The sequence below is a fragment of the Vidua macroura genome, assembly GCF_024509145.1.
Source record: "Vidua macroura isolate BioBank_ID:100142 chromosome W unlocalized genomic scaffold, ASM2450914v1 whyW_random_scaffold_38, whole genome shotgun sequence".
In the NCBI taxonomy this organism is placed as follows: Eukaryota; Metazoa; Chordata; class Aves; order Passeriformes; family Viduidae; genus Vidua; species Vidua macroura.
In genome coordinates, this window is record NW_026530535.1 from 5514750 (window position 1) to 5536576 (window position 21827).

The following is a 21827-nucleotide window of genomic DNA, read 5'->3' on the forward strand; positions in this document are numbered from 1 at the left end:
ACCCAGAAGAGTACCGGGAGCTTGCACCTGCCGCCCACCAGGGCCTGGGCCTGGGCCACGGCATTTTCCAGCACCGAAGGGACTGATAAGAGACTAAAAGAGCCAAGCTACACTCCATGACAAGGACTTTCTGAATTTGCCATCTCTTCAGAACAAGAGGTTCCACTGTTTAATACTATTCATTTTTAATGTTTGTGAATACTTTGCTTGTTAAATAAACAATTTTTTCTACTTTTCTCCAAGGAAATCTTTTCCCGAACCAGTAGGGGGAGGGGCTGCTTGAATTTTCTTTTCTAGAGGGACCCCATTTGGAGGTTTCCTCCCAAATTTTGACCTAAACCAGGACAGATCCTCACTCAGTCTTCTCTAGACTAAACAGGCCCAGCTCCCACAGTCTCTCCCCATAAGAGAGATGCTCCAGTTCCCTCATCATCTTTGTGGCCTTCTGCTGGATCCTGTGCCTGACAAACTTGGTGGCCTCTATAATAGGGTTACAACATTGGTGGATGAGGGAAGAGCGACTGTTGTCATCTACCTGGACTAGTGTAAAGCATTTGACACTATCCTGCACAACATGGTAGTCTCTAAACTGGAGAGACATGGATTTGACAGATGGACTACTTGGTGGATAAGGAATTGGCTGGACAGTTGCACTCAAAGAGTTACAGTCAATGGCTCAATGTCCAAGTGGAGACCAGTGATGAGTGGTGTTCCTCGGGCGTTGGTATTGGGACCAGCACTGTTTAACATCTTTGTTGGTGACAAGGACAGTAGGATTGAATGCACCCTCAGCAATTTTGCTGACAACAGCAATCTGTGTGGTGTGGTTGACATGCTGGAGGGAAGGAATACCATCCAGAGGGACCTGAACAGGCTTCAGAGTTGGGCCCATGTGAAGTTCATGAAGTCCAACAAGGCCAAGTGCAAGGTCCTGCACCTGGGTTAGGGCAATCCCAAACATGGATACTGGCTGGGCAATGAGTAGATTGAGAGCAGGCCTGCCAAGAAGGACTTGGAGGTATTGGTGGATGAGAAACTGAATATGAGCTGGCAATGTGTGCTCACAGCCCAGAAAGTGAATCACATTCTAAACTGTATCAAAAGCAGTGTGACCAGCAGGTCGAGAGGTCATTCTTCCCTTCTACTCTGCTCTTGTCAGACCCCACCTGGAGTACTGCATCCAGCTCTGGGGCTTCCAGCATAAGGATGTGGACCTGTTGGAGTGAGTCCAGAGGAGGCCATGAAGATGATCGGGGACTGGAGTACCTCTGCTATGGAGACAGGCTAGGAGAGCTGAGGGTGTTCAGCTTGGAGAAAAGATGGCTCTGGGGAAACTTTATAGCAGCCTTCCAGTACCTAAAGGAGGCGCACAGGAAAGATGAGGAGGGACTCTTTAGCAAGGAGTATAGTGATGAGGGGAAATGATTTTAAACTAAAATAGGAGAGATTTATATTAGATGTTAGGAAGAAATTCTTTACTGTAATGTGAATATTCTCATCTCAGTCAGAGAGAAAGAGAAAAGGGTTTTCTAACCAGGCAACAGCCTGGGAAGCAGTTGGGAAAGAATGTAAATAATTCTCTAATCTATCTTGTTATTCACATTGTTTATAGATATGTTCTGCCACTGTGCGTCATTCACTGCACACCAATGGTGTGAGATGTTTTTACTCTAAGACCAATGAAATTAGTCTTCACGATGTTCTCTATATATAGAGCGGTACATTTGAAATAAATCAATTCATTTTCTTTGCCTTCTATACTGGAGTTCTCTGTTCCCGTCCTGCTCAACAGCGTCACTGTAAGGGTGGTGAGACACAGATTGCCCAGAGAATTTGTGGATGCTCCCTCTGTGGAAGTGTTCAAGGCCAGGTACATACATCAAAAAAATTGGAGACAAAGACCAAAATTCAGAAGGATAAAAAATTTCCACATCGCTTGTGTACTTACAGGATCTGCAGTTGTCAGTGGTCTATAATCCAAACTTCCCCTGAAATCTCTTATCATACACATAATTTCATAATTTGGATTTGTAGCATCAACATCCTAGGGAAACAAGCAACAGAATTTCTAATATATTTTTTCCTGAAATGAACAAATTTCAATACCTTCTAAATTTATTTGTAAAAAAATACACATTAACTGAAATGTTAATTTTTATCCAAAACACCATAAATGTCTCAACTGCAAGTTTAATGCCTTTTTCTATTCTGATGTAGCCAATTTACTGGTCATAAAGCAAAACAATTATATACTTTCTATTTCATATATTTGGTTGGCATGTATTATAAAATACTTTTGAATTGAGGAGTTATTAAAATTCTACTCAACAAAGAAATGACTACTGCTTTTTGCCAGAATCTTCACATTAAAGAAGCACAGCTGAACATCTTGCACAACAGATAGCATATACAGTCAATGCATCTTAATCTGAGATAAATTGGTCCAACAGACAAATGGATACACTCTATTATACAGGTACAAAACACACTGCAGAGTACAGTGCGGGTGCCCCAGCCACTCTAAATACAACCCTGCTACATCCAAGTTGGTTAAAGGAGGTTGATCCTACTTGCTGGTCCTGAATTAGCTCCTACAGTTACTTGGATACATTGGAAACTGTTCTAACACTCCTAGACCCCCCCAAAAAGCAAAATCAATCCAAATGATACACAGAAGGCTATATTCAGGCGCACAAGGTCTCCTGTCCCTATACCTGGAACCATGAGTATCTGAGTGAATGGACATATAAGAGGCCATGCACAGAGCCCCTCTAAACCTTGCAAAGCCTGGGCTACTGAGCCTACTGTGGGCTGTGCTGGTTCACTGCAGAATCACTCAAATGTTCTTCCTGTCAGTTCTCCCTGCAACTATCAGTTTTTACCTCATTTCAGAACATGCTGCTGATGCCATGCATAGACAGCTCTGGTGCTCAGACCTTATTAAACTTTGCATGGTTTCCTCCAAAAGAGCTAAAACTCCTTCTGGATCATATCTGATGATAGGCACTTTCAGAAAGTACTGCATTAGGTTTAATAAGCTGAAATGGAGCCAGCTCATGTCTCTACACCTGTAACACAGCTGATCCACACTTCAGACAAAACTGTGCCCTGGTAATCAGAAGCTGACTGTACCTTTAAGTTGTTCACGCTGATTACAGTGAACTTAAAAATACTTATAGTAAGTCAATAATAAATGTATTCCTGCTGAAACATTTCCTTCTAACATTCAGAAAGGGGTATTGCTTATTATGGAAAAGGTATTTGCCTAATATTCTTCAAACTCTGTTTAAAGGTCTTGCCCACCAGATGCCAGTGCTTGGCTAATTTTTGATGCATTTCACAACAGAATATGCAAATGATGGATGAAAAGAGTTGTCACAGAAGTGATAAAAAGAAAATTTAAGCTGTAGCACCACATCAAAAAAATTTAAAATATGAAACAAATTATTTACTCCAATTATTTGCTCTTCACACATAAAGCCATAGTAATGCTTTGCATTTGTTTCAGTGAATGGAAATTAGAGAACAAGAATTCAAAATAAGTGATTTTAGGTCAACTTAGAAAAATCATTAAACCATGAAGTAAATTACCTGAATTGGTGATGGTATTTCTCATGTCACTAGCAGATTGGTAGTTGTATTTGGTTTGCATGGCCAGGTTTCAGGTAGAGGGAGGGCTACAGAGGTTGCTTCTGTGAGAAGCTGCAAAAAGCTTCCCCTATGTCCAACGGAGCCAATGACAGCCAGCTCCAAGATGGACTTGCCACCAGCAATGGCTGAACTCATCAGCAATGGTGGTAATGCCTCTGTAATAAATATTTTTAAAAGGGAAAAAATTATTGCGTGGAAGTACTTGGCGCCAGAGAAGAGCAGAGTGAGAATATGTGAGAGGAACAACTCTGCAGACACCAAGGTCAGGGGAGAAGGAGGGGGAGGAGGTGCTCCAGGTGCCAGAGTTGAGATTCACCTGCAGCCTGTGGCAAAGACCATGGTGAGACATCTGTGCCCCTGCAGCCCATGGAGATCCACGGGGAGCAGAGGTCCACCCACAGTCCATGGAAAAGACCCACTATGGAGCAGGTGGATGCCCAAAGGAGGCTGCGACCCTGTCTGAAGCCCACATTGGAGTCGGCTCCTGGCAGGACCTGTGGCCCTGTGGAGAGAGAAGCCCATGCTGCAACAGGTTTACTGACAGGACTTGTGACCCCGTGTGGGATGCCTGCTGGAGCAGCCTGTCCTTGAAGGACTGCACCCTGTGTAAAGGGACCCACACTGGAGCAGTTTGTGAAGGACTGTAGCCTGTGGGAAGGACTTCAGTTGGAGAAGTTTGAGGAGGACTGTCTCCCATAGGAGGAACCCCATGCTGGAGAAGGGGAAGGAGTCCTGTCCCTGAGAAGGAAGCAGAAGCAGAAACAACATGTGATGAACTGACCATAACTCTCAGTTCCTGTCTCCCTGTGTCATTGGGGGAAGGAGGTAGAGAATTAAAAATAAAGCTGAGACTGGGACTGAGGGAGGGTAGAGGGGAAGGGGTTTGTAGGATTTGTTTTCTTTCTCATTATCCTACTCTGAGTGGTAATAAATTCAATTAATATCCCCAACTCAAATCTGTTTTGCCTATGATGGTAATCAGTGAGTGATCTCTCCCTACCCTTATCTCAACCCATGAGCCTTTCGTTATATTTTCCCTCCCCTGTCCAGCTGAGGAGGGGAGTGATAGAACAGCTTTGGTGGGCACCTGGCATCTGCCCAGAGTCAGCCCACCACAGGAGTATCTCTTTGGAGAGACTAACACATACACATACAGGCTGCCAACAAGACTATGCTACTAGTTTTGCTAAAGCTTTTACACTTCTATGACAGCAAGTCATTTAATATTAATAGATTTTCTCAAAAGATTAATGTAGTGGGTTGACTCTGGCTGGATGCCCAGGCACCCACCAAAGCTGCTCTATTATTCCTCTTCACAGCTGGAGAGGGGAAAGAAAATATAACAAAGGGTTCATGGGTTGAGATAAGGACTGAGAGAGATCACTCATCAAATACCATCATGGGCAAAACAGGCTTGAATTAGAGATAGTAATTGAATTTATTATTAACAAAATCAGAGCAGAATAATAATAAGAAAAATAAGACCTTAAAAACACCTTCCCCCCACCCCTCCCTCCTTCCCAGATCAACCTCCTTCCCCCAGTGGCACAGGGAGACTGGGAATGGGGGTTATGGTCAGTTAATCATATCTTGTTTCTGTGGCTGCTCAAGGAGAGGAGTCCTTCCTCTGCTTCATCGTGGGCTTCCTCCCATGGGAGACAGTTCTCCATTAACTTCTCCAACATGAGTCCGCCTCACGGGCAATGGTTCTCCATGAACTGCTGCAACGTGAGTCCATCCCATTGGCAACAGTCCTCCCCAGTTTGCTGCAGCATGGGTCACTCTTCTACAGGGTGCAGTCCTTCAGGGGCAGGCTGCTACAATGTGGGTCCCCCACGGGCTCACAAGTCCTACCAGGAGCCTGCTCCAACACAGGCTTCCCATGGGTTCACAGACTCCCCCTAGGCATCCACCTCCTCTAGCATGGATCTCCTCCATGGACTGCAGGTGGACGTCTTCATCCCCATGGACCTCCATGGGCTGCAGGGGCACAGCCTCCTTCACCATGGTCTTCAGCACGGGCTGCAGAGGAATCTCAGCTCCAGTGCTCAGAGCAGCTCCTCCCTCTCCTTCTCTACTGACCTTGGTGTCTGCAGAGTTGTTCCTCTCATATGTTCTCACCCTGCTCTTTTCTGGCTGCCAAGTGCAACTGCGCAATACATTTTTTTTTCTTTCTTCTTAAATATGTTATCACAGAGGCGTTACCACCACTTCTAATTGGCCCAGCCTTGGCTAGCAGCCCATCTGTCTTGGAGCTGCCAGGGGTTGGCTCTGCCAGACATGGAGGAAGCTTCTAACAGCTTCTCTAAGAAGTCATCCCTGTAGTCCCCCTGCTACCAAAACCTGGCCATATAAACTCAATAAAACTAACAACTTCCTTTCTTTCACATAAATTTATAGCAACTTACTGGCAAACTGTTTGCATTATGCAAAGTTAATTTATAAATGCATAGACAGGTATAAAGGAAAAAGAAAAAAAATCATTGTTTCACTGTTCAAACATGAGTCTAAAAGAGATCTATAAAACATCAAAGATCATAAAGAACAACTTATCATAATGCTGTAATTACCCCATGCAGCAAGGGGTTAGGCTTAGGGAAGAGTGGCTGGAAAGCTGCCTAGTGGAAATGTTATGCTAACAAACAGGGAAGGCCTTGTTGGAGATGTGAAGGTTGGGGGCAGCCTTTGCTCTAGTGACCATGAGATTGTGGAGTTCAGTATTGGGCAAGGAGGAAGCAGGGCAGCATGTAAGATTACAACCCTGGACTTCAGGAGAGCTAACTTTAGCCTCTTCATGGATCTTCTTGGACGAATCCCATGGAAACAGACCCTGCAGGGAAGAGGGGTCCAAGAGATTTGGTTGATATTCAAGGATTGCTTCCTCCAGGCTCAAGAACAATGCATCCTGATGACAAGCAAGAAATCGGACACAGGGGGCAAAAGATCTGCCTGGATGAATGAAGAACTCCTGTCATTACTCATGCAAAAGCAGGAAATGCACAGGAGGTAGAAGCAGGGTCAGGCCACTTGGAATGAATAGAGAGAGGTTGTCAGAGTAAGTAGAAATGAGATGAGGAAGGCCAAGGCCCATCTGGAATTAAGTCTGGCCAAAGATGTCTAGTATAACAAAAAGGGCTTTTTCAAATATATCAATAACAGAAGGAAAACAAAGGATAATGTGGGCCTATTCCTAAATGGACAGAGGACCCTGGTAACAGAGGACACAGAGAAGGCAGAGGTACTGAATGCCTTTTTTGCATCAGTCTTCACTAATAAGACCAGCCCTCAGGGATCTCTGACCCAGGAGACCAGGGTAAAGGAATGGTGGGAGGAAGACATTCCCTTGGTCAAGGAGGATTGGGTCAGAGAACACCTAAGCAAACTGGACATCCAAAAGTCTGTGGGCCCTGAGGGGATGCATCCAGAAGTGCTGAAAGCACTAGCAGACATCATAGGGAGGCCACTCATGATCATCTTTGAAAGGCTGTGGAAATCAGGAGAGGTGCCTGAGGACTGGAAGAAAGCAAATGTCAACCTGGTCTTCAAAAAGGGCAAGAAGGAGGACCCAGGGAATTACTGGCTAGTCAGCCTCACCTCAGTCCCTGGAAAGGTGATGGAGTACCTCATTCTGTAGGCTATCTCTATCCACATGGAGAACAAGAAAGTGATAAGAAGCAGTCAGCAAGGATTCACTAAAGGGAAATCATGTTTGATCAGCCTGATTGCCTTCTAAGATGAAACAACTACCTGGTTAGATGAGGAGAGAGCAATGGATTTTGCCCACCTGGACTTCAGCAAGGCTTTCAACACTGTCTTTCACAACATCCTCATAGGCAAACTCAGGAAGTGAGAAATGAATGAGGGGACAGTGAAGTAGGTTGAGAAATGGCTGAACAGTAGATCCCAGAGGGTCATGATCAATGACACAGGGTCCAGTTGGAGGCCTATCATCGGTGGTGTCCCACAAGGTTCAATACTGGGCCAAGTATTGTTTGCCTCTTCAGCAAGTTCAATGATGCCACAAAGCTGGGAGGAGTGGCCGATACCCTACAGTGCTGTGCAGCCCTTCAGAAGGACCTTGACAGGTTGGAGAGATGGGTAGACAGGAACCATCTGGAATTCAACAAGGGCAAAGGCAGGGTCCTGCACCTGGGGAGGAATAACCCCGGGCATCAGCACAGGCTGTGGCTGACCTGCTGGAAAGCAGCTCTATGGAGAAGGACCTGGGGGTCCTAGTGGACAACACACTATCCATGAGCCAGCAGTGTGCCCTTGTGGCCAAGAAGGTCAATGGTATCCTGAGGTGCATTGGGAAGAACATTTCCATCAGGTCAAGGGAGGTGATCCTGCCTCTCTACTCAAAGAATCATAAAATGTCGTGGGTTGAAAGGAACCTTAAAGATCATCTAGTTCCAACCCCTCTGACAAAGATAGAGACACCTTTCACTAGACCAGGTTGATCAGAGCTCCATCCAGCCTGGCCTTGAACACTTTGAGAGATGGGGCATCCACAAGTCTTCTGGGCAACCTGTTCCAGTGCCTCACCACCCTCACAGTCAAGAATTTCTTCCTAATATCTAATCTAAACCTACTGTCAGTTTGAAACCATTGTCCCTTGTTCTATCACTTCATACTCTTGTAAAAAGTCCCTCTCCATCTTTCTTGTACATACCCTTCAGGTACTGGAAGGCTGCAATTAGGTCATTCCAGAGACTTCTCTCCAAGCTGAACAAACCCAATTGTCTCAGCCTTTCCTCATAGGAGAGGTGGTCCATTCTCCTAATCAACTTAGTGACCTCCTCTGGACTTGCTCCAACAGGTCAATGTCCTTCCTGTCTTGGGGACCCCAGAGTCTCACCAGAGCAGAGGGGCAGAATCACCTCCCTCAACCTGCTGGCCATGCTTCTGATGCAGCCCAGGACATGGTTGGCTTTCTGGGCTGCCAGCACATATTGTTAGCTCATGTCTAACCTCTCATCCACCATCACCCCCCAAGTCCTTCTCATCAGGGCTGCTCTCAATCAGTTCATCCCCAAGACTGGATTGATACTGGGGGTTGCACCAACCCAGGTGCAGCACCTTGCACTTGGTCTTATTAAACCTCATGAGATTCCCATGTGCCCACTTATTGAGCTTGTCCAGGTCCCTCTGGATGACATCCAGTCCTTTAGGTGTACCAGCCACAGCACTGAGCTTGCTGCCATCAGCCCTAATGAGGCCACATCTGGAGTGCTGTGTCCAGTTCTGGGCTCCTAAGTACAAGAGGGACATGGAGATCCTGGAGCAGGTCCAGCGGAGAACTACTAAGTTGATCATGGATCTGGATAATCTCTTTTACAATGAAAGACTGAGATAGTTTGGCCTCTTCAGCCTCAAAAAGAGATGACTGAGAGGGGACCTCATCAATGTATATAAATATCTAAAGAGTGGGTGCCAAGAGGCTGGAGTCAGGCTCTTCTCGGTGGTGCCAAGCAATAGGACAAGACACAATGGGCATAAACTGATGCCCAGGAAATTCCATCTGAACATGAGGAAGAACTTCTTTGCTGTGCAGGTGACTGTGCACAGGAACAGATTCCCAGAGCGGTTGTGGAGTCTTCCTCACTGGAAATATTCAAGAACCACCTGAATGAAATCCTATGTAATGTGCTCTGGGATAACCCTGTTTGAGCAGGGAGGTTGGACCAGAAGACCCCATTGTGGTCCCTTCCAACCTTACCCATTCTGTGAAAAGGACCTGGGGGTGCTGGTCAACAGCAACTGAACATGAGACAGCATGTGCCCAGGTGGCCAAGAAGGCCAATGGCATCCTGGCTTGTCTCAGCAATAGTGTGGCCAGGAGGACCAGGGCAGTGACCATCCCCCTCTACTGGGCACTGGTGAGGCTGCACTTGGAATCCTGCGTTCAGTTTCAGGTCCCTCACAACAAGAAAGACATTGAGGTGCTGGAGTGTGTCCAGAGAAGGGCAACAGAGATGGGGAAGGGTCTAGAGCAAAAGTCTGATGAGAAGCAGATGAGGGAGCTGGGGGGGGGGGGGGGGGGGGGGGGGAGTTCAGTGTGCAGAAAAGAAGGCTCAGGGGACTTTATTGCTCTCTATAATTCCCTGACAGGAGGTTGTGGTGAGGTGAGCATTGGCCTCTTCTCCCAAGTAACAAGTGACAGGTCAAGAGGAAATGGCCTCAAAACATTTGTTTCACAGAAAGGGTTGTCAAGCATTGGAACATGCTGCCCAGGGAAGTGTTAGAATCACCATCCCTGGAAGTGTTCAAAAAACATGTAGATATGACACTTGGGGGCATGTTTTAGTGGTGAACACAGTGGTGCTAGGTTGATGGTTAGACTTGCTGATCTTAAAGGCCTTTTCCAACCTTAATCATTCTATTAATGTCTCCTGTAGAATAACAGCCCTATCTAAATGCCAAATATTGTATTATTTTCATTAATATATTTTCCTTAAGCAATAGCTGTCATCAGGACCTCATTTTTAAATAACACATAGAATGCTAAGCAATTGTAAGCAATTATTTCTGTAGGAAAGAAAAGAGGGGGGAAACTGACTGAATATAGTTATCAAAACAATGCAATCATGTACCAAAATACTTATTGAAACCACATACAGGATGAAAGCATTTAATTTCAAGATTATTATAGTTCATAAAAATTGTTGAAGACTGAAAAAAGCACATAATTTTGCAAGCAACTTCTTTTTCTGATATACATTTTCCATCTGAGCTAAAAATACTAACCTGAGCTCTTTTTTCTCTAAGTTCCTGCTGCTGTAATCTTCTTTTTTCACGTTTCTCTTGCAGTTTTTCAACCTCTTTTACACAATTGGATTTTCTACGTGCTTAAAGAAAATATAATTGAAAAATATTTTCAATGTTGCATGAATTTAGTATTTATACCATAACATTTCAATTCTATTAATTTATGAATAATTAAAATGCATTCATTTATATCAAGTATCTTTTCAAGCATATTAGTATTAGGATAAAATAATTACAGCAATTTAATTTCTAAAATGTATATAATAAATGAATGCAAAAAAGGCATACTAATGGGACAATCATTACAGAACCAAAAATATAGCAATGACCCTCAGAAAATATTTGGACATGTGATGATATTTGGATACATGTGATGTCTTGGTGTGAATTAAAAGAAAGCCCAGGTAAATGAAAAAAAAAAAAAAAACACTGTCATAGTTAAAAAGAGATAAACAAAAAATAAATTTGACAGAAAGAACAGCTATGACAAAAGTGAACATTTCTTTAGCCACAGAACTCTGAAAAAGCTTCTTGAGGAAGCCTACAGGCAACTGCATATATAGAACATTTGTCATTTATAGACAACAACATAATTGAAAAAAAATGTACATGTAATGCCCAGAATGAATCCTTGATACATGGTTTATATACAAGGGGGTCCAAATTCCTTTTTTGCAGCTTGAACTGGAGATATATCTGAAAAACTACCATTCTGTTGTGAGAAGGAAGACTGTTCAGGAAGCTGAATAGGCCGTGTGTGTGCAAAAGCAACCACTGCAAATGAAAAGCACAAAGGCCATCTAGATATGGAAGAGTAACATTTCTATCCGATAGTGAAAGCTTTATGACAAGATAAAAAGAGGCCCCTTTCAAGACACAAAAATTTATTGGGGGGGGGGGGGGAGGGGAGCCATACATGTAGAAAATCTATTAATAAAGACATTCAGTATGCATCTTTTTTTATCCTAGAGTTATACACCAACACAACATAATTAATATGTACCAATGCCGCATCATAATTAATAGAACTTATTATGTGCATAAAATTAATTATGTACTTGGAGAAATGCAGTTTTGAAGTTTTAAGTGTTAAAATTTTATTTATATTGTAATTATACACAAAAACCCAGTAAAAAAGGACTCCCCATTTGCACATTCTCTAGATGTTACAAAACAGTCCCACTCCATTGAACCTACAACATGTGGATGAGTAGAGTGATAGAGAAAGGAAAGGCAGCAAAGTGCAGCTCAATCTATAAGTGGAATAAACAAGCCTTTTTGACACTATTCTGGAAAGCTAAACTTATTGATTCTATGATATGTGATAATGGACTCTAATTTCTGATGATGCAGAGTGATGTCTGTTCCCAGTGAATGCAGTGAGAGTGGCATGCATGCAAGCCTCTTGGGTAGAGCTGAATGTTTTAAGTTGTTTTTCAGAGTTGCTTCAAGCAGCTCTGCTTCAGATGGCCATTTTCCTGTACATGTTCCTAACAAGATCTGCGAGAAGAGTACAAAAGTGAAGGTAACACTTTTGATTAGTAGACTGGAGATGACATTCCAAATGAAGACCAGCACACTGCAAAATGAAGAAAACTATGGAAACAGGTATCAAATGGGATAGAGAAAACAAACCTCCAGATCACCCCAAATATGATAGGAGATCTAGTTTATAGCATGAATTAACTACACTAAAGACAGTGTGCTGAGAAAAGTTTAATTATAAGGCCAACAAAGAACAAATACTTACTCCAACTGTGAATAGTAAGATGCACAGGACCGATTAAAATACAAGCTACAGGGTTATTCCATACAAAACATACATACATTTACTACAAATGATGACATATATGGCTGTGAGGAAAGCCCATCAAGAAGATATCTCAAATTTAAAACATACTGGTTTGAAAAAAAATTCCCCTTTTCATGAGATTTCTGATTTAACACCCCCAGAGGCAAAAGGCAGAAAGTGATCCCAATCATCCACCAGAGGAGTCTGAACACATAAAAAGATGGACAAAACCATTGTTTTACAAGCATGAACAGATGGAATGGAATCTAGCCTGAGTTAATGACGGTAGATTAACATTTGGAAAAAGAATCATTGCCATCATCAGTACGAGATAACTTTAATGCAAGAGAGAAAATGGAAACTGTTATAGATAGATAATGAGATGATTGGCTCTCACAATTAAGAGATGAATATTGTGTGAATATTAAGAGAAGCTTTATTGATGTATAATTATGTTATTGTAGTTTAGATGTCCTCTGTCCACTTATCCTCTTGTGATATTTGAGTATTTTTATAGATTTTTCACTATTAACTGTAAAGTGAGAAATAACCCTGACTTGGGGTAGAAACCACTTTTTGATTTAGCTGAAGAGTGCTGTTTTAGCTTGTTTAGTCTTTAGCCTGCTAAACTTATTTAGTCTGCTAACTTGCTGTGCTCGCAAAAGGCCAGCAGAGAGAACAAAGGAGATTCAAGGTTACTTAGAAAGAAATGCAAGCTTCCAAGCTGAAGAGAGATAAGGAGGAGCCCCACCGACCTTGGAAAGAAGACTGAAGTTAGGTTGCAGGCACAGTGACATTACAGTGATGTTACTGGAGAACTGCGCAGGCTCATAAAAACTGATAAGACAGTTTTAATATTAAATGGGGGTAGGAAATGAATATGCATGAACCTATTGTGATTTTTTTACTGTGAAAAATGCGTATTTTATGACTGGCTCTTCGCAAATATTAGATTGAATACTATATGTGTTATGGAGGGTTATTTTGTAATACTGTATTAATCCTTTTTAAGTAGTGTGTTAAATATAGTTTTAGGTTACAACATAATGTTAAAATAGAAACTATGCGATGTAAGATATTTTTTACTAGTTCAAGAAAAGGGATAAGATAATCAAGAAAGTCTTCGCACAGAGGTAATAGCAACAGGGCACATAAAGAGTTACGGCCTCCTTACCAGAAAAGACAAACATTCTTCCACCTTCTCTCCGTCTTTATGGAACCACCAGGATTAATGGGAAGAAGTTGACAAAAACCAGAAAAATTCTTAATTTGCAAGGAATTTATGCATCATGTATGAGATATATGAATATGCAACAGGCTATTGCTTTTGAGGGTTATTCCTTTGTTCACAAGGCATGTTTTTGGCAGCTTAGTGCCCAAAAACATCCGGACATCTGTAATTCTTTGCTTTTTATTGTCTCGTAGTGTCCTAATCCTCATTGTCCAAATTTTTATTACTCTAATTTTATTACTGTGAAAAATGCATATTTTATGATTGGCTTTTCGCAAATGTTACAATGAATATTATATGTGTAATGTTGGAAAGTTATGCTGTAATAATTCTCTCAAGTAGTGTGTTGAATGTATTTTTAGGTTATAACACAGTGTTAAAATAGAAACTATACTATGTAAGATACTTTTTAACTAGCTCAAGAAAGACATGAGATAATCAAGGAATTCTTCGCACAAAGATAACAATTACAGAAACACCTAAATTTTCCCGAGGAGAGGAATTTATGGCTTTCCTTATCAATAGAAACGAACTTCTTCAAGCCTGACTTAGACTCGAAGGCGCCTGGGGATTAGCAGAAACTTTTTGAGAAGTACCAGACGAATTTCTTGTTTTAAATAAAATATATGCATAATCATGAAGTGTTTTGTATATGCAACAGGCTATTGCTTTTAAGGTTATTCCTTTGTTCACAAGGTATGCTTGTCGTGGCTTAAGGGCCCGAGAGCATCCGGACGTCCGTAATTCTTTGCTTTTTATTGTCTTGTAATTGTCCTAACTCTAAATTTTTATTACTCTAATTGTATTACTATTTTTATAACCATTTTATTATTATTAAACTTTAAAAATTTTTAAAACCAAGTGATTGGCGTTTTTCACAATTACTAATAAACTTTTAAGATTTTAAAAAACAAGTGATTGGTGTTTTTCACAATTATGGTAGCAGAGTATGGTTCTTAACACCTCTCTGCCGGTGCCTTACGAGAATCAGGGTGAGGAAGACGTGTCCTGCCCTGTTAGGCAGCCTCGCTCTGTTCCCCTGGTGTGACCGACAGACGCAGGTTACGATGCAGGTTAGTTACGATCCGATGGGCAAAAGGAGACAATAAAACAAAGAAAAGGGAAAGGATTCCCTAAAAGTGCGGTAATTGGCCCCTAAGACTAAAGTGCACACGAAAAACAATGACCCAAGGACAAAGAATAGGTAAGTATTTTTTTGGACGGGGCGGATAAGGGGGGGGGGGGTGAATGTGTGTGAATGAGAGGCGGGCTGGTTATCCCAGACCTGCCAAGTGATTGCGGAAGTCTCCCATGCTGCAGTTTCGACTTTTCGTGACAAAAGAGGCCAGTAAAGAGACTAAGTGAGTCATAAAAAGGAGTGAGAGAATCCCCCCCAGGGAAACTGGGACTGAGTCTCAGGGAAGAAGTGGAACCCCGTGGAGAGAAGAAGCCGAGGGTTTTCCTGGCGTAATCCACTGGGAAAAAAAAAAAAAGATAAAAAAAAAAAAAAAAAAGAAATAGTGTGGAAGGGGCCCCTAAAAATTCTGCTGGATTGAGGGATAAGAGTGCCCAAGAGCATCCAGGGTGGAGCAAAAAATTCTGCCGGACTGAGGGATATCCAAGAGCACTGGGACTGGCCAGTAACACCTAAAAGTGTAATAGGTGAATTGAAAGTAAAAGGTACCTTGTTGTCTTGTGGGTGTGAGGGTGGGTCCCACAACCAGAGGCAACCAAATTCAAGGCACTTCCCAGAGGCCTGGCGGTACTGCAGCCCAGAGAGGCTGATGCCAAAGCAAGGATGGCACAGTATCGTAGGACCTTTTAGCACTGCGGCTGTGCAGGGTAGTCCTGTAACCCATTCCCCCAGGGGGGGAGTCCAGATCGGGCAAGGTGCGGAGGTCTGAACCCCTGACTCTGAGGCTATCTCTAGGGAAGAGGGATAGCCAAACCTCGGGGAGGTGGAAGGGGTCAGGGTGGGGGCTTACACAATCCGTGATTCTCTGGCAACAGAAATCCCTTTGTGTAAGTCTAAGAGGTTTGCTAACGTTTCCTTCCTCTGTGCAATAAAATAAAGGGAAATGTATGAAGTGCTGAACCTAAGTCAGTGGGAAACTTAGGGGTGTCAGTACTTAAGGTTCTGGGGGGTAAAAAGCACCTGGGGGATGCCAGGTTTGCGAGGTATGCTCCCAGGGTCTCCATGCCCATGCCTGTCTGTATAAAACCTTACACAGTCCAGGTGGGTGAGATAGAAAAATAAACTCAACCAGGCAGAAGTCGAGAAGTATGAAAGAATAGGCCTGAGGGTGTGAATGTGTGTGAGAGTGAGTGAGAAATAAAAGTGAGTAAATGTAGATGAATGAAAGTATATGTAATGTAGATTGTTTATTTTGAGCTTCACCTTATCTCCTTGGAGGGATGTGTATTGTGTTGAATAGTATTGTGAGCAAAAGGATTTTTTTGTGTGGGTAGTTGAAAGAAGGTGGTATTCAGGTTGTTAGAGAAAGTGGGAAACAGAGGCTGGACATTAATAGATAAGATCTTGAAAAATGGGACAGAAAACCAGGAAGTTGAGTACAGAAAAAAAAAAAAAAGAAGACTAAAAAGGGAGTAAAAGAGTACCAGCAGAGATACCCCAAGATAGCCCTTTGGGGGGTTATGTTAGCAAACAGAGATACAAAACCCCTGTACAAAGAGAAAATACAGGGTATGCAGTAAATGATGGGAAAAACATGCAAACTTGATGGGAAAAACATGCAAACTATTGAAAAAGGGAAATTAACCTTAAACTGGTAAACTCAAACTTGTGAATTAGATGCTCTAAAAAGAGCACTGGAATATGTAAAACACAAGAAAGGAGCTATGCATGTGTTATAAATAGAGGCGAATAATTTGTTCAGCCTTTCAAGAGTCAATCAGAAATTTATTGATTACAGCAAGCGATGGCAAGCAAACAGCGCTGTGTGCAGCCGGGGAGTCCCCGCTCCGCAAAACGGCCCACACACCGGTTTCCCCCTTCCCACAGTCTTTTTATACTTTTTTTTTCTGGGGCCGCGGTATCTCTGGGTGTACTCTGCGCTTGCGCCTTCTGTTGCTAGGGGGTCGTCTTCTACTCTCTGTTGGTCGCCCGAGGGAAGCTCCTCTCTTCTTCCCTGGCGAAAGTCCACGGCCCTGCAATGGTCTTTTCCATATGCACCTAAGTTCTAATTAGACACCCAGCTTAAGTAATCAACATACTAACTAGTTTCTGTCTGGCGGTTTTCTGTTATCTACATGAGGCTTCTCCTTTGATTCTCTGTTATCTACACAAGGCTTCTCCTTTGATTTTCTGTTATCTACACAAGGCTTCTTCTTTCTGTCTTGATGAACAAAGAGTCTTTTCTAACTTATCACAATCCCCCCCTTTTCTTTTTCTTTATTTTGTTCATCAAACCTTTTTAGTTCTTGTAAGCTAAGGGCTAAGGTTTCATTAGTCTCAGGATCCTCCGGTACGGGTTCATATTTGGCCCTTATTAACATGAGGAGAGCAGCCTCCAATCTCCTCTTTACTAGGTCTATGATCCTATTAAAAATGCACAGGCCAAAGGTTAGTCCCAAAATCAGTAAAATTAGGGGCCCTGCCATTGTGGACAATAGGGTAGTCAGCCACGGGGAACTGTTGAACCAGGTTTCATACCAACCTTGTTGGGCTTCTCTTTCCCTTTTTCGTTTTTCTAATCCTTCCCTTAGTTTTGTCATTGTATCCCTGGCTACCCCTGTGTGATCTGCATAGATACAACACTCCTCTCTGAGTGCTGCACATAGCCCTCCTTGCTGTAGGAGCAGGAGGTCTAATCCTCTCCTGTTTTGCAAAACTACTTCAGATAGAGATCTCACTGATTTCTCTAAGGCTGATATCGATTGCTCTATTCGCTCTAAGTCCTCGTCTATTGCTACCCTTAGAGAGTGAAATTCTTTCGTTTCTTTTACTAAGGAGGCCACTCCCGTGCTTACACCTGCTCCCCCCATGAGCATTAAAGCAGCCACTGTAAGTGTAGTAAAAGGTTCTCGTTTTTGTAGATGGTGTGCTGGGGTAGTTTGTAGGTTATATACATAGTCTTGAGGGTGATAGATAATTTTTGGGATTATGACTACTTGTATGCAGTAATCTGAGGTCTCATTGAAAATTTCCAGGGAGATGCAGGGTGGGAGTCCTCCTTTTGCACAGATCCACTTTGTGTTTTTAGCAGGGAGTAACCACTTGGCTGGCTTATCCTCTCATTTTGCTGTAGTTATTATTTCGCACAGGAATTCCATGTGCTGGGGCACTTGGCCAATGCATCTCCCCTTCCCTGTTACTGAGGCCAATGTGATTCCTTGCCCCCGTGGATCTTTCCAATTACATGAAGGGAGGTTACTGCCATTTGCACGTCTCGCCTTTTCTGATATTCCAATAGCTTCATAAAATGGGGGTTTAACATCAAAGCAGAGCCAACAATGCTCTGTAAGCCGGGGGTTAGTTACATTCAAGACCCGGTACGCTCCCTCCACCAGCTTCCAAAGGGTGTTAAATCGAGAATCCTCGCTAGGGGGTGCTATTGTCTGGGTGACAACAGTTGAATTTTCCATTCCTGCGTTACTTTGATTATTGATTATTTCAACATGGCTTGGCTCTCCATCTTTAGCTATTACTGGGTTAGGGCCTACTGGTCGGGTATCTGGTGAGATAGGCTCCTTCTTTATGGTGAACATGTTGCCTCTGTCCTTACCGGGTTCCACGTACTGAAAACCCCACGTCCGTCCCACTGTCCATCCTGGATCTAATGGTTTAGATACATTCAGATACACAAATTGACAATTCCCCTGATTGACTATGCCGCCCGACCAGTCCTTCTGTGGAGCTTTACAGCCGTAGGGTCCCCAGGAAACAGTAAGCCACTGATCTCTCCCAATCCGATGCTATTGTTTCACAGCCCCAATACCCACAGAAGTATTCCCCAGGGTAATTGCAATATCCCTTTCCTGGATTTGATGCTGGACACATATAGAAACCTATTTTATTCAGACATGGTTCGATGGGGGCCAGTGTGCATAATGACAGTGTAAAGCTAGGAGATCCGGATGATATCCGAGTTTGGATTTCCTTCCTATCTACTCGGGTTAGTATCCACTTAAAGGGTTGATGTGAGAATTGAGAATATCCTCCTGGCAATAACATAATCAGAGTTACAATAATGATAACTTGCCAAGGAGGATGGAGTCCTGTTTTTGCATTTAACTCATAACTCCCTACTATTCCCCTTTTAGTTTGTTGCCCTTTGTGTCTACCTGGGGTGTTTGAGTCGGTACCTTTGGGGAGATTATCAATACCCAGTCGGGAGTACTTCTGTATTATTCCACTTGGGATTGGGAAGAGCCTGGTTCTTTCCCCTCTGCCTCGCCTGCCGACTCGGGTGCTTCAAGCCGCGGGGATTACCATCTTCTCGGCAGCAGCGGTACTCTCCAGCGCATCCATTCCCTTTTCCCCTTCTAGCCTTATACTGCTCCCAGTTCTTATCCTTGACCGGGGATGAGTTACACAGGATTTCTTTCAGCTCTTTCCGACAACACCAGTTTACAATATGGGCAACAAAGGGGGCAGGTTAATTCAGGTGGAAACAAAAATTCTCAGGGTTAACGCCTTTTCTGTAAACCTCCCACCACTCTTCTGATTTGAACCTTACCCACTTATTCTCTAATTCTCCTAACTCTAATATGATTCTTGTTAATCCTCGCTCTAGCTTGCAGTAGCTGGAGCAAATCCCAGTAGGTGGCTTTCCTTTGCAACAATGGACCCACCACCGTTCTTGGCAAGTTTTACAAACAAAGCACACAAAAGGATAATAATCACCATGTATTTCTTCAGATACTACTCTATAATCATCAGCCGAGGGGTAAGTGTACCCTTTCTGTTCCCCCTCTTGGTCTATTTGGATTACCCACACTGAGTCCGTTAGTTCTTCTTCAAGGTGACCTTCAGGTTTCCGGGTTGGCTCATTACTCTCCAATGGTCAGCCGTAGTGATCGGTCCTTTAACTCGGCTTGCGTAGGTCTATCCCTTCTCGGCGGTCCGAATTGCAGTCTCTGTGGTGAGCAAAACAACGAAGGGGCCTTCCCAACGAGGTGTTAAAGAATTTTCTTTCCATGATTTAATGAGTACTCTATCTCTAGGTTTAATCTTATGTATTGCTAGGTCTAATGGAGGTCTCTGAGTTAACAGCCCCTTTTCCCTCAATTCTCTCCTTCTGTTCATAATTTGCACAATATAGGTATTGGTCTGAGAATCTTTCAAACAAGGGTGATCTACAGGGGCCTCCATATCATAGGGCATTCCGAATAGCATTTCAAAAGGGGATATCCCCACATCAGTGCGGGGTTGAGTGCGGATATTTAATAGAGCCAAGGGCAAACACTTGACCCAAGACATCTTTGTTTCTAGCATTAATTTAGTTAGCTGTTTCTTGATTTCCCCATTCATCCGCTCCACTCTCCCAGAACTTTGCAGGTGCCATGGAGTGTGATACTTCCACTGGGTCCCCAGGGCGGTGAGAACATCTTTTGCTATTTTTGAAGTAAAGTGGGGGCCCCTATCAGAATCTAGGATCTCTATCATCCTGTATCTAGGTATGATTTGTTCCAAAAGTATCTTAACCACCGCATGAGACGTTGCTCTGGCGGTGGGGAATGCTTCTACATAGTGTGTCAAGTGATCTATCAATACCAACAAGTACTTGTACCTCCCTATTTTGGGTAGTTCAGTAAAGTCCACTTGTATATGAGAGAAAGGTCTTTGTGCGAACTCTCTCCCACCCATTGGCCTCTCTCTTTGTTGCTGCTTGCTTACCTTTTGACAGGTCAGGCAGCGTTGGGTTACCTGTTTAGCCAGAGTATAGATTCCTATACACATGTATTTGATAGCAAACTGATCGACTAAGGCCTGAGTGCCCCAATGGGTTTTATCATGTATAGCCTGCAGGATTCTCATGGCTACTCCTTTCGGGAGTACTTCTCGACCATCGGGTAATACCCACTTGCCTTCGTCCTTTTCCCGTATTCCCATTTGGTCTAATTTTTCTTTTTCTTGTACTGTGAATGTTAATAAATATTTCTTTGAGCCATGATACTAGCAATGTTTCTTTTGGGGGTTACCACAAGCACTTCTGATGGAATCATCTCCAAACATTTTACAACCTGACCAACACGGTGTTGTTCCTGAATCATCCCCACAAGCAGAGCAATCCTCCCTTTGTGTAACCTCAATCTTATGTTTTAAAGTCAGTAGCGCAGCTCTCTTGGCCTCTTGATCAGCTAAATTGTTTCCCCTAATGGAGGCTCCTATTCCTGTCTGATGGCCACGGACATGCACTACTGCTATCCTTTCCGGATATCTGAGAGCTTGCAAAACTCGTCGGATTAATTCCTCATGTATTAACCCCTTTCCTTGTGAGTTAATTAATCCTCTCTCTTCCCAAATTTTACCAAAAGTGTGTACTACCCCATAAGCATATTTAGAGTCAGTGTAGATGGTTCCGGATTTTTCTTTTAACAATTCTAATGCTCTGAGTACTGCATATAATTCACATGCTTGTGCTGACCAGCTAGGGCTAAGGGGGCCAGATTCTATTATCCTGAAGGTTTTTCCATCCACCACAGCGTATCCAGATTTCCGTTTCCCCTCAACAACCCGGGAGGATCCATCCACATATAACCGGGCCCCTGAGGCTAGTTCTTCCTCTTCCAAATCTGGTCGTATTTTGGTTTGTTCCGCAATTTGTTGGAGGCAATCGTGTGCCAGCTCAGTAGTTGGTTCCCCATATAGGAATTGAGCAGGATTTTGTAAACTGGTAGTTTCTATAGTCAATTTAGGGGATGATATTAGGATGCCCTCATATTTAAGCAGCCTGGCATCTGTTATCCATTTTTCAGCTTTTTGTTGCAAAACTCCCCGGATGTTATGAGGAGATAAGACCCGCAGTTCACTTCCAAAGGTTATTTTCCCTGCTTCTTCTACTAAGAGAGCAGCAGCTACAATTACTTGTAAGCAGGTGGGCCACCCTCTACTAACAGGGTCTAAAAGTTTTGAGAGATACGCCACTGGTTTTTTGTTCCTGGCCCAGTCCTGGGCCAGCACCCCATATGCAGTTCCCTCTTCCACATCAATAAATAGGAAGAATGGTCTTTTTAGGTCAGGGAGACTGAGGACTGGTGCATTTACCAATTCAACCTTTAGGGCCTTTAGTCGGTCCTCATCTTCAGGTGTCCACTTGAGTAATCCTTTTTGAGTTAATTTTTCATACAGGAATTTAACTTTCCCACTAAAGTTCACTATCCACTGTCGACAGTATCCAAAAAGTCCTAACAACTGCCATA

At 43.1% G+C, this 21827-nt stretch overlaps 1 protein-coding gene across 1 annotated transcript in view; it reads right to left on the reverse strand.

Moving 5' to 3' along the window:
- Window positions 1-21827, reverse strand: part of LOC128822735 (kinesin-like protein KIF2A) — a 229650-nt gene that overhangs the window by 131266 nt on the left and 76557 nt on the right. Inside the window, 3 exon segments of the mRNA XM_054004546.1 lie at window positions 1949-2044; window positions 10399-10499; window positions 11128-11193. Of these exon segments, the coding sequence (XP_053860521.1) occupies window positions 1949-2044; window positions 10399-10499; window positions 11128-11193 (263 nt within the window).